Raw genomic sequence first — 11,681 nt, 5'->3', positions numbered from 1 at the left:
ATTCAGTGTCATTGAACTGAGCAAACTAATTTCTTTCAACTGGGTAGGCAATTTCCCCAGTGTCTTTCAGTTGTCCCCCTCCCCCCAGTATCTTTCAAATGGGGGCCAGATACCTATTATAGACCACCAAATAAAACTCAGGATCATCAACCTACAAGCGAGATGCAAGAACCAAGAGAGACTCACTTTAAATTCATTCGAACTCTGAGAAGGTGGATGGGCACAGAAGGTCTCTATTGGTATCAACCTAGGGTTCTTCATAAAGTTCAGAAGAGGGCAACAAGTCTGCTCTGGCTCTCTTTGTTGATTGCCAAAGGTGTCAACAAAAACAAAAAAAGCATCATGTGAGAGCTGTGAGTTAAGTTTTACTTGAGACAAAATGAGAACTATAGCCCAGGGTTCAGCCTCTCGGATATCTCTGAGGAACTGCTCTGAAAAGTAGGCAAGGGAGGTCAATATATATGTGATTTTAGTGAAGGGGGATACGTGAAGTCAAGCAAACATTTTGGCAGAGGGTTTCCACTAGTCTCAGAAAGATTGCTGCTATTCATGTGAAACAGATGTCCAATAATAGTCTTAGTGATTTTCTAGATATAAGTAAAAGCAAGAAATTGGGCTAATAAAATCTTCTCCTGAAAATATCCAACTATGCAAAAACCAGAGCAACGAATGCTTCATTCCTAATCTCTGCCCTGAACTCCTTGCAAGGTCTATTGAAGGGCATGACTGCAGTAACTGGGGACTCTTGTAGTGCCAGGTGGCGAGTGACAATTTTTAGTTGGCAAAGGAAAAACAAAAAGGTTCGTTTTATAGATGAAGGAATGTTTTATAGTAATTTAATTGGCTCCTATAGCTGAACCATTTCTTGGTTAGAAGTTTGGGCATAAGTTCAGTTCAGTGCAGTCACTCAGTCTTGTCTGACTCTTTGCGACCCCATGAATCACAGCACACCAGGCCTCCCTGTCCATCACCAACTCCCGGAGTTCATTCAGACTCACGTCCATTGAGTCAGTGATGCCATCGAGCCATCTCATCCTCTGTCATCCCCTTCTCCTCCTGCCCGCAATCCCTCCCAACATCAGAGTCTTTTTCAATGAGTCAACTCTTCGCATGAGGTGGCCAAAGTACTGGAGTTTCAGCTTTAGCATCATTACTTCCAAAGAAATCCCAGGGCCGATACCCTTCAGAATGGACTGGTTGGATCTCCTTGCAGTCCAAGGGACTCTCAAGAGTCTTCTCCAACACCACAGTTCAAAAGCATCAATTCTTCGGCGCTCAGCCTTCTTCACAGTCCAACTTTCACATCCATACATGACCACTGGAAAAAGCATAGCCTTTACTAGTCGGACCTTTCTTGGCAAAGTAATGTCTCTGCTTTTCAATATGCTACCTAGGGTGGTCATAACTTTCCAAGGAGTAAGCATCTTTTAATTTCATGGCTGCAGTTATCATCTGCAGTGATTTTGGAGCCCCCCCAAAATAAAGTCTAACACTGTTTCCACTGTTTCCCCATCTATTTCCCATGAAGTGATGTGACCAGATGCCATGGTCTTCGTTTTCTGAATGTTGAGCTTTACACCAACTTTTTCACTCTCCTCTTTCACTTTCATCAGGAGGCTTTTTATTTCCTCTTCACTTTCTGCCATAAGGGTAGTGTCATCTGCATATCTGAGGTTATTGATATTCTCCTGGCAATCTTGATTCCAGCTTGTGTTTCCTCCAGTCCAGATTTCTCATGATGTACTCTGCATGTAAGTTGAATAAGCAGGGTGACAATATACAGCCTTGACGTACTCCTTTTCCTATTTGGAACCAGTCTGTTGTTCCATGTCCAGTTCTAACTGTTGCTTCCTGACCCGTATATAAATTTCTCAAGAGGCAGGTCAGGTGGTCTGGTATTCCCATCTCTTTAACAATTTTCCACAGTTTCTTGTGATCCACACTGTCAAAGGCTTTGGCATAGTCAATAAAGCAGAAATAGATGTTTTTTCTGGAACTCTCTTGCTTTTTCAATCATCCAGCGGATGTTGGCAATGTGATCTCTGGTTCCTCTGCCTTTTCTAAAACCAGCTTGAACATCTGGAAATTCATGGTTTACATATTGCTGAAGCCTGGCTTGGAGAACTTTGAGCATTACCATACTAGTGTGTGAGATGAGTGCAATTGTGCAGTAGTTTGAGCATTTTTTGGCATTGCTTTACTTTTAGATTGGAATGAAAACTGATCTTGTCCGATCCTGGAAAAGGACTGCTTTTCCACATGGCCAGTGTTGAGTTTTCCAGTTGATCTCTGCTGTTTTCCAAATTTGCTGGCATATTGAGTGCAGCACTTTCACAGCATCATCTTTCAGGATTTGAAATAGCTCCATTGGAATTTCATCGCCTCCACTAGCTTTGTTCATAGTGATGCTTTCTAAGGCCCACTTGACTTCACATTCCAGAATGTCTGGCTCTAGGTGAGTGATCACACCATGGTGATTATCTGGGTCGTGAAGATCCACTTTGTACAGTTCTTCTGTGTATTCCTGCCACCTCTTCTTAATATCTACTGCTTCTGCTAGGTCCATACCATTTCTGTCCTTTATCAAGCCCATCTTTGCATGAAATGTTCTCTTGGTATCTCTAATTTTCTTAAAGAGATCTCTCGTCTTTCCTATTCTGTCCTCTGACCGCGGACCTGGGGTAGTTCGTCTCGGCCGCGCTCTCTGCGCCGTCGCAGCCGCCCATGCTCTGTGCCCCATTGCGGCCGCCCACGCTCTGCTCTGCACTTTGCTGAAGCAGCCGTGAAGAGATACACCACATCCAAGGTAAGAGAAACCAAAGTAAGACGGTAGGTGTTGCAAGAGGGCAGACACACTGAAACCATAATCACAGAAAACTAGTCAGTCTAATCACACTAGGACCACAGCCTTGTCTAACTCAATGAAACTAAGCCATGCCCATGGGGCCACCCAAGATGGGAGGGTCATGGTGGAGAGGTCTGACAGAATGTGGTCCACTGGAGAAGGGAATGGCAAACCACTTCAGTATTCTTGCCTTGAGAACCCCATGAATAGTATAAAAGTTTGGGCATATAACCAGATTAAAATGAGGGTATTTTCCACTGTTTTTGTAGCACCACTCAATTGTCCTTGAAAAATAGGTTTATTTACCAAATATTATCCTAGATCACATGAATCTGGAAAACATTTGGGTTAGTTTCTATATTTCTGTTAGTACACTTGATTTGTATATTTCTTGTTGAACTTCAAGTCAATTACTGGAGCCTTTAAAATAACTTTGGAAATATCATTCAGAAATACAAAAAATTCACTAGAGCATATAGATAGAGAAAGAAATAAACAGATATGATAATATGAAACTCAGGGGTTTATAAAAGAAGATTTGGGTCCATTGTGATTCTGGAAGATGGAGTAAATCAAGGTTATCTGCTCAGATAGTTTTTTACTAATATTTCCAAGTGAAACTTTTAAGATGTTTCCTACTCCTAATTATCAAAATGGACTTTTTTCTTTCCTTCTTATGAGATTCTTTTGTATCCTAGAGAAGACTATGTAGAATATTTATATCTCAAAGACACAAAGAAAGAATGGAAGTTGCACCAAGGACTTTTGCTCCTTAAGTTCATAACTTTTAGAACATCTGCAAACATTTTGAGAAGAAAAGGGTACATTTGGGCATGGGTAAAAAGGAAAGTGGGCTTGAATTCTTCCTAGAGCCTCCTTTGCAGTTATAATAAAGGCCTGGTTTGTAAGATAATATAGGTTTCTTTAATTCCTCAAAGAATTGAGTGGCAACTTGAACAATATGGAGGACATCCCACCCATCCATCTTTATTATCCTCAGTTTGCTTCTTTACATCAGGGAGAAGATCTGCAAGTAAGATGGAAATCAAAAGATTCCTATGTTCTCAACCTAGAGGGGTGGGATGGGGGAGGGAGAAGGGAGGGAAGTTCAAAAGGGAGGAGATATATATATATACCTTTCATGTTTGGTTTGACAGAAAATGACAAAATTCTGTAAACAATTATCTTTCAGTAAGAAAATATACTATATATAAAAAAAGATTCCTATGTTCTTGATTTAGAATTGTATGTCTTTGGAGCATTTTGGTAAGTCCATCCACAAAAAGTTCTGAGTTTTTCTTCAAGGGTTTTCTGAATCTGACCCACATTCTACAGTGAAACAAGGCAGTTTGTTCCAGAGTGGGGAGAATGGGAAAGGAAGTTAGGCATCAGGCTGGCACCCTTGGGCACAAGGCGCTGGAGTGTGTGCAGGCTTCTGAGATGGAAAAATGACAGACATCCTGAGCAGCAGAAGTTGGGGCAGTTCCAGGGACATCATTCATGAACAAAAGCTCCCAAATCTCTCTTAGGTTCTCCTCTGGTACCTCAGGCAGGCATTCTCCAGGTCAGCCAGGAAGCCAGGAATTCCATTCTGCAAAGAAAAAGGACATTGTCATTACTCTGTCCTCACAGCAACTACTCTTCATTCTCAGATGTGGCAGGGTGAAGGAAGATGCCTTGGGGAATAATAAATAAGACATAGGGCTCCTGGTAGATTTCAACAGAATGTTGGCACTGATGATGAAAAAGGTAAGACTCAGGGCACAGGTAATGTAGGGGCCACAGTTTTCAGACCTTGCATATTTTAGCTTTTGCTAGTAGAAGCTCAGACAATTCTAAGACACTATTTTTGAAAGAAAAGAAAATTCAGAAAATGGGACTGGGGCTGGGCTGTGTGTTATTCCAAAAGATGAAAGAAAGGACTTGCTTTACAAAATTGAAATTGGTAAGAATTGGGAGGCAAGAGGCAGGATATGTCATCCCTTAGTGTTGAACATTGCCAAGACTTTCCCCAAATGTTGTTTTGGTTACTCCTTCTCTACATTGTGGAAATATCCATCCCCATTTTTTGGAGGGGAGAAACTGATAGCTTCCTTAGATTACACAGTCGGAAGTAGGGACCAGAATTCAAAGTATGATGTGTTTTACTCAAGTTTGTGTACTTTCTTACTCTCCCTGTGAATTGGTGAGCCCACCAACCCGTAAGTAGGACCTCACAAAGCAGACTGAATGGTCTCCAGGAGTGATCTGCATACCACTGAAGTCCCTTCTCCTTATAGGAAGAAAACACAAAAATGAAACTGGAGGCTTCCCCAGGCTTGAGCATATCTCATTGTCTCCCAAGCCATGTTGGCCTAACTCCTGCATAAGCAGATACAGGGTCCACAGGCACCCTTGTTCCTACAAGGAGCAGGTTATTGTCCAAAGGTTCCAGAGACTGATGCTGGTGGGATCTTGGTGGAAAGTAGTGGGGAGCTGATATTCCGGGTGAAGAGTTTGGTCTTTTGTCCCAGCCTCAGTCCTGGGTGTTGGCAACCCCAGTCCTAACCAGAGTCAGTCAACATGCTGCTTCGTAAAAGAGCATCATGAGGCCTGAGATTGCACATCTCTTCAGCTAACAGCCCCACAGGGTAAGTCAATATTTGTCAAGCACGCTTCCTCCCCCTGCCTCAGGGAGTCTCACCTTGACAAGCAAGTTGATAAGCCAGGATGGAATCCAGCCACCAGGGTTTTACGAAGCAATAAATAAATACTAAAGAGGGAAAGAAGGGACAATTCAAAAGGAGGAAAAATACAGCAGCAAACATCCAGGTTTACATTCAGGCCAAAATTAGGAGAGAGGTAACACACAATTCAAGTGGACTCTCCCATCTCCATTATGGGACACTTATATACACACTTTGGCAAACAGTCAAGGCACATTCTGCTGCTATTTATTTAACCCATGGCAAGTGCTAGATGGGGAGGGCATGGCAATCCACTCCAGTATTCTTGCCTGGAGAATCCCCATGGACAGAGGAGCCTGGGGTGGCTACAGTCCGTAGAGTTGGACATGACTGAAGTGACTTAGCATAGCATTGCATAGCATAGCATAAGTGCTAGATATTTGGATATGTATCTCAGTTATTACTCTCAATTATCTCATTATAAAAGTTGATAAAATTAAACTCCAGTTTATAAATGATAAAATTGAGACTTAGGAGAGGGGGTGATACATCCAAGGCGGCAGATCTAACACACACCAGAACAATGTTCAGATTTCCCTGCAGTCTCCAGGCCATACCCATTCCAGTCCAGCAGGTGGCCACACAAACCCCTCCCAGATTCTCTCCTGAGTATGGAACTCAAGGCAGACAGGTCCTGAGTCCCTTAGTTTTTGCTGAGTGAGAGGTACCTCCTCAGAGATGGTCCCACTAGCCTTCCTGCTCACCTCCAGCCAGAATGTGCAGAACAAGAGCAGCCTGAAGTGAATTCCTAACCTTTTGGTTCATTCGATGTTCTGATTTCATTTGCACAATGCAAGAGTAAGTAAAAAATACATTGATCAGATTTAAACATCCACCTTGCATTGTAGCCAAACTTCAGGGGTGATTGAGTCTCCTCTGTTTCCTCTGAAGTCATGCCCAGTTCTCTGACCTCAGGGGAAATGCATCCTGCATATTCTGAGCCTCACAGTCACCGCAGCCCTCACAGGGCGCACCATACACCAACCACTGCCTCGTTACCTTTGCTCCGGTTATGGCCAGCACTCTCCACAGCCAGCTTCACCTGGCACTGGCTCACCCGGATGAAGCCTGGTCTCTCTGGAAACTGTGGCAGCGAGGTGCCCTTGGCCAGGACCACCTGAATCTCCGCCCTCTGAAGTCCAGTTCTCGCCGCTGCTTCACATAGACGCACTACACTGCCAGTCAAGGCAAGGCCAGGGTCAAACCTCTCAGATGGATAAAAGGAAAGCCCACAAGTCAGAAGCAAAAGGCAATTGTTTTGTTGCCTCCACTTGGTGTTTGCTCCCTTAATCTGCCAGTTCACTTCCTGCTTGGTCTGCCTAACTTCCCTGCAGAGCCCTGTCACCTCCACCTGGTGTTCTCTTTTCATAGCAGGCATGGTGTACATACTCAGTTCCCAGTGGTGTCTGACTCTTTGTGACCCGTGGACTGTAGCCTGACAGGTTCTTCTGTCCATAGGATTCCCAGGCAAGAATACTGGAGTGGGTTGCCATGTCTGCTCCAGGGAATCTTCCTGACCCAGGGCTCAAACCCACAGCTCTCCTGCATATCTTGTACTGGCAGGCAGATTCTTCACCACTGAGCCACCCGGGAAGCTCAAGAGCATGCATTACCCACCTATCAGTGATTCTTTGCTGCTCTAATTATGAGGGGAACCCACCTCTTTCTCCAATAAAGCAATGAGATCTCAGAGGATTTGTCATTTATCAGCTGTGATCCTGGGTAACTTAATTTTTCTGAGATTCGGCTTCACTGTGCAAGACAGAGAGGAACACTGCCTGTAGACAGGCTTGGTGGGGGCATTGGAGAAAGACTGGAGCAGAATCTCACGCAGGAAGCAATGGTTCCTGTCATTGCTCTCTGTTGTCCCCGTAAGCCCTAATCATTGACCTCTGGGCACAGAAGATGCTCAGGCAAGGTTACTTATACCTGGTGAACACAGGAAGATATGTGGACATCGAAATAGTAGTAGGCAAATGTCCTCACTGGTTCTGGTTCACCAAGAATAATATAATCATTTCATCGCAATAAAGATTCTCAGACCAGCCACCATGTCTATGGCACTATTACAGGGAAGGTAATTCAATGTTAAGAAACTGAGCAGGAAACACACACTCACAGGGTCCAGCCAATGCTGGGGAGGAGGGGCGGTGGAGAGAGCTGGAAATGCGGGGCCTGAGTTCCATCCCCGAGTCGGCTGCTCACCGCTGATTGTGCGCCTCGATCACCTTAACTCTCTGGGGCCCGGCCTCCTCTACAGACTGAGGGAGTGTATTGAATTATCTGAAGGAAAAGTTGTTTTCAGGTCCCCAAATCTGGGGTACAAGGATTTTCTAGGAAAAATCTCGGGAAAGTATGAGCTGCCTTCCCACAATTATAGATGTTCCATGTCGTCAGACCCAGAAATCACACTGAGATCTCTGAAAGCTACACAAGAAGTGACAGCTTTAGCAGATGCTTATGCAAGAGTCAAAGACAATGTTGTCCACCTTCTGGATTTACCGCCATTGAGTCATGGCCATGAAGAACAAAGACACTTAGAAAGCTGAATAATAGTATGCATTCGAAAAGGATACATCTCTGCTGGACACAAAAAAAGGAACTCCATTTTCATGTAGGTCACTGTTTCTCCATTGCATTCTGTTTCATAGGCTTCTATTAGACAAAGCAAAACAAACAAAAAAAAACAACACAAAAGACGTTATTGCATCTGGAAGTACCTTTGGCTTCAATTCACAAGAAGCTTTGATATGACAACCTTGTAGGGTGATAAACCACTAACTCACGAGGCATTGAATTTTAGAGAAAGTCAGATATTTAGAACCACTGAAATCTTGTTGTCCAGGGACAGTGTCTGGTAGATAGAATAACACAGTAGAAATAAAAGAACCCACACAAAACTTGTTCATTGTATACCACAAACAACATTCTAAAGACAGAATGCAGTGAAACAAAATTAGGCATCCAAAAATAAATTTTCAAGTTCTAAAATCTTGGTAATCATCAGATGACACTACAGTGCCAATAATTTTTCTGTTGTGACCTTTCTCCTCATCTTAAATTTTGTGACATATTACAGGTGTCCTGGAAATGAGCAACCCAGCTTAGAAATGAAGTTTCAAGAGAGGTTAGGTGTCCTTCTGAAAAAGCTAGAAAGTGGCTGAACTATGTTAACTGTAAAGATGCTTGCCTCTCTCCCGTGTTGCTTTATATCATAGTTACAGGGACCAAATCTCCTTAACACCCACCATGCTACTGTATGCAATAGCATCAGCTCTTGGAGAGAGAGAGCAAAGCGATGCTTTGAAGTGCACAGCATATGCCCTCAAGCTGTGTGGGAAGCTTCTACCCTTTAGAAGAGGAGCCAAGCCTAGCTTCTGAAGGAACCAAGAGAATCCCTAGAGAAGGTGCTGACAGCACAGAAATGTGTTATTTATTCAGCTTTTGAAAGAAAGAAAATCTATTAGAAGCAGAACATGGAGTAACGAATTTATCAGTCCATTACTACAAGAGGTTGAAGATGACCTTGAAAGAAAAGGATGAGTGGACATCTGCTGCTTTTGCCTGCTCTGCTATGACTCTCCCCTTCTTGCACCAGAATCTCATTCTCCTCAGAGCATCACCTTTTACCTTCTTCCCCACTATGTAGTTTAAGCAGGACTGTTCAATTCAGTTCAGTAGCTCAGTCGTGTCTGACTCTGAGACCCTATGGACCGCAGCACGCCAGGCCTCCCTGTCCATCATCAACTCCCAGGGTTTACTCAAACTCATGTCCATTGAGTTGGTGATGCCATCCAATCATCTCATCCTCTGTCATCCCCTTCTCTTCATGCCCTCAATCTTTCCCAGCATCAGGATCTTTTAATGAGTCAGCTCTTCGCATCAGGTGGCCAAAGTATTTGAGTTTCAGCTTCAACATCAGTCCTTCCAAGGACACTCAGAATGATCTCCTTTAGGATGGACTGGTGGATCTCCCTGCAGTCCAAGGGACCTCAAGAGTCTTCTCCAACACCACAGTTCAAAAGCATCAATTCTTCGGTGCTCAGCTTTCTTTATAGTCCAACTCTCACATCCATACACGACTACTGGAAAAAACCATAGCTTTGACTATGGACTTTTGTTGGCAAAGTAATGTCTCTGCTTTTTAATATAATGTCTACGTTGGTCATCACTTTCCTTCCAAGGAGTAAGCGTCTTTATATTTCATGGCTGCAGTCACCATCTGCAGTGATTTTTGGAGCCCCCCAAAATAAAGTCAGCCACCGTTTCCACTGTTTCCCAATCTATTTTCCATGAAGTGATGGGGCCAGATGCCATGATCTTCACTTTCTGAATGTTGAGCTTTAAGCCAACTTTTTCACTCTCCTCTTTCACCTTCATCAAGAGGGTCTTTAGTTCTTCACTTTCTGCCAGAAGGGTGGTGTCATCTGCATATCTGAGGTTATGATATTTCTCCAGCAATCTTGATTCCAGCTTGTGCTTCATCCAGCCCAGCATTTCTAATGATGTACTCTGCATATAAGTTAAATAAGCAGGGTGACAATATACAGCCTTGACATACTCCTTTCCCAATTGGAACCAGTCTCTTGTTCCATGTCCGGTTCTAACTGTTGCTTCCTGACCTGCATACAGATTTCTCAAGAGGCAGGTCAGGTGGTCTGGTATTCCCAGACTGACTCAGTGTTTAATTTCAGGGCTGGGAAAATGAGCAGAACATGGTCACAGTGATTAGTTCAGGGAAGGCATATGTGGACAGAATCCTGGCTTGCCACTCTCGCAAGTTTAGCCCCAAAAGTGGCTTTGTGAAAGTTCTCAGGTAGCTTATAGAAGATCTGGAGGACCAGAGTTAGGTTAAGAACCTCAGGATGATTCCAGAAAAGTCAAACTACTGCAGCCTCTGGACTATACTCCATAGTGTGGACTGTTGATAGCAAGTACCACACATCAGAGGCTTTGTAAATGGCTACAGCACATGACTGAATCACAACTGGCAGGGAGATGGCCAGAGAACACCTGGCTTCTCCCTCGAATATACGGCACCACCATTCCCCATAAAGTAAGAGTAGCTGAAAATAGTATGTGGCCCTAAACCATGACAAGCATGCTGAAGGAAATAATATATGATCCAGGCTGAGGCGATAAGAGCCAATCCTGAGGCTCTGGATGCCATCAGTAGGAAAGTTCCTGTTCCTCTGGGGTTGTGTACTCGGTTAGAATGTTAGCCTGCATCTTCTGGTGGCCTCTCTGCATGACACAGAATCTGCCTGAGATCTGGTCAATACAGAAGAAGCAGAGTCCAGCTGGAGAATGAACTATTATGTGCAGCTATCCTGGAAGCCAGACAGCCGTGGATTTTCAATGTCATGAACCAAAAATGTTTTTGCCTTTCATTACACTGCAATGCTAGCTTTTCTTCCTTGCAACCAGCATTCCTAACCACAGCAAGTGCCTGTCAGGGTTTCTGGCCCCTGGGCTAGCTGTGTCTGGTCCATGTGCCTGGGACAGCAGAGATCACTCCCCACTCTAAGTGCCAGAAATATCCCTATTTAATGCCACTCATAATTCTCAATCATTTCTGGAAAAAATCTAAGAAGTGTAGCCAGGTGACCAGCCTAGGCCCTTGGGTCTCTGGACTCTCCTCCAGGTTAATTCCAGATTCTGCTACCCCAACAACCCAAAAGCACCCAACTGCTCACAGATTAAAAAAAAAAAAATCATATTGTTTCATGCCTTCTTCATTTTACTCATACTGTTTCCTGGGCCAAACGTCCTTAACCCACTCACCCTTCACTTTTCACCTCACATGTTATATATATTCTTGCTGTTTATAAAACTTTGTTCAATTGTCAAACAAAGCTCAGACACCACTTCTCTCAAGAAGTCTTCCATGCCTTCCAGGTGTGTGTGTGTGTGTGTGTGTATGATGACAACAAACTTGTAGTAAGTTCAAACAGGAGCAAATAGGAGAGTGAATCTATTAAAGTATAAAAAGGAAGTCCTAGAAGTATTGAAGGCATATTTCAGCGCCACAGCACCTCAGAATTTAAGCCAAAAATTTAACAACGATACATAGATAATAGAAAGTAACCTATTGATTTCTGCTGGTTAGA

The 11,681-nt window shown here is 43.6% G+C and overlaps 1 protein-coding gene across 1 annotated transcript in view; it reads right to left on the bottom strand.

Moving 5' to 3' along the window:
• Nucleotides 1-4,342: 4,342 nt before the first annotated feature.
• Nucleotides 4,343-11,681, bottom strand: part of LOC113878121 (phosphatidylcholine transfer protein-like) — a 29,634-nt gene continuing 22,295 nt past the window's right edge. Inside the window, exon 6 of the mRNA XM_027518982.1 lies at nucleotides 4,343-4,436. Within this exon, the coding sequence (XP_027374783.1) occupies nucleotides 4,371-4,436 (66 nt within the window). The 3' untranslated portion in view covers nucleotides 4,343-4,370. The remainder of the gene's footprint in view (nucleotides 4,437-11,681) is intronic.

The sequence above is a fragment of the Bos indicus x Bos taurus genome, chromosome 19 (genome assembly GCF_003369695.1).
Source record: "Bos indicus x Bos taurus breed Angus x Brahman F1 hybrid chromosome 19, Bos_hybrid_MaternalHap_v2.0, whole genome shotgun sequence".
Lineage (NCBI taxonomy): Eukaryota > Metazoa > Chordata > Mammalia > Artiodactyla > Bovidae > Bos > Bos indicus x Bos taurus.
This window is presented reverse-complemented; position numbering and strand designations above follow the sequence as displayed.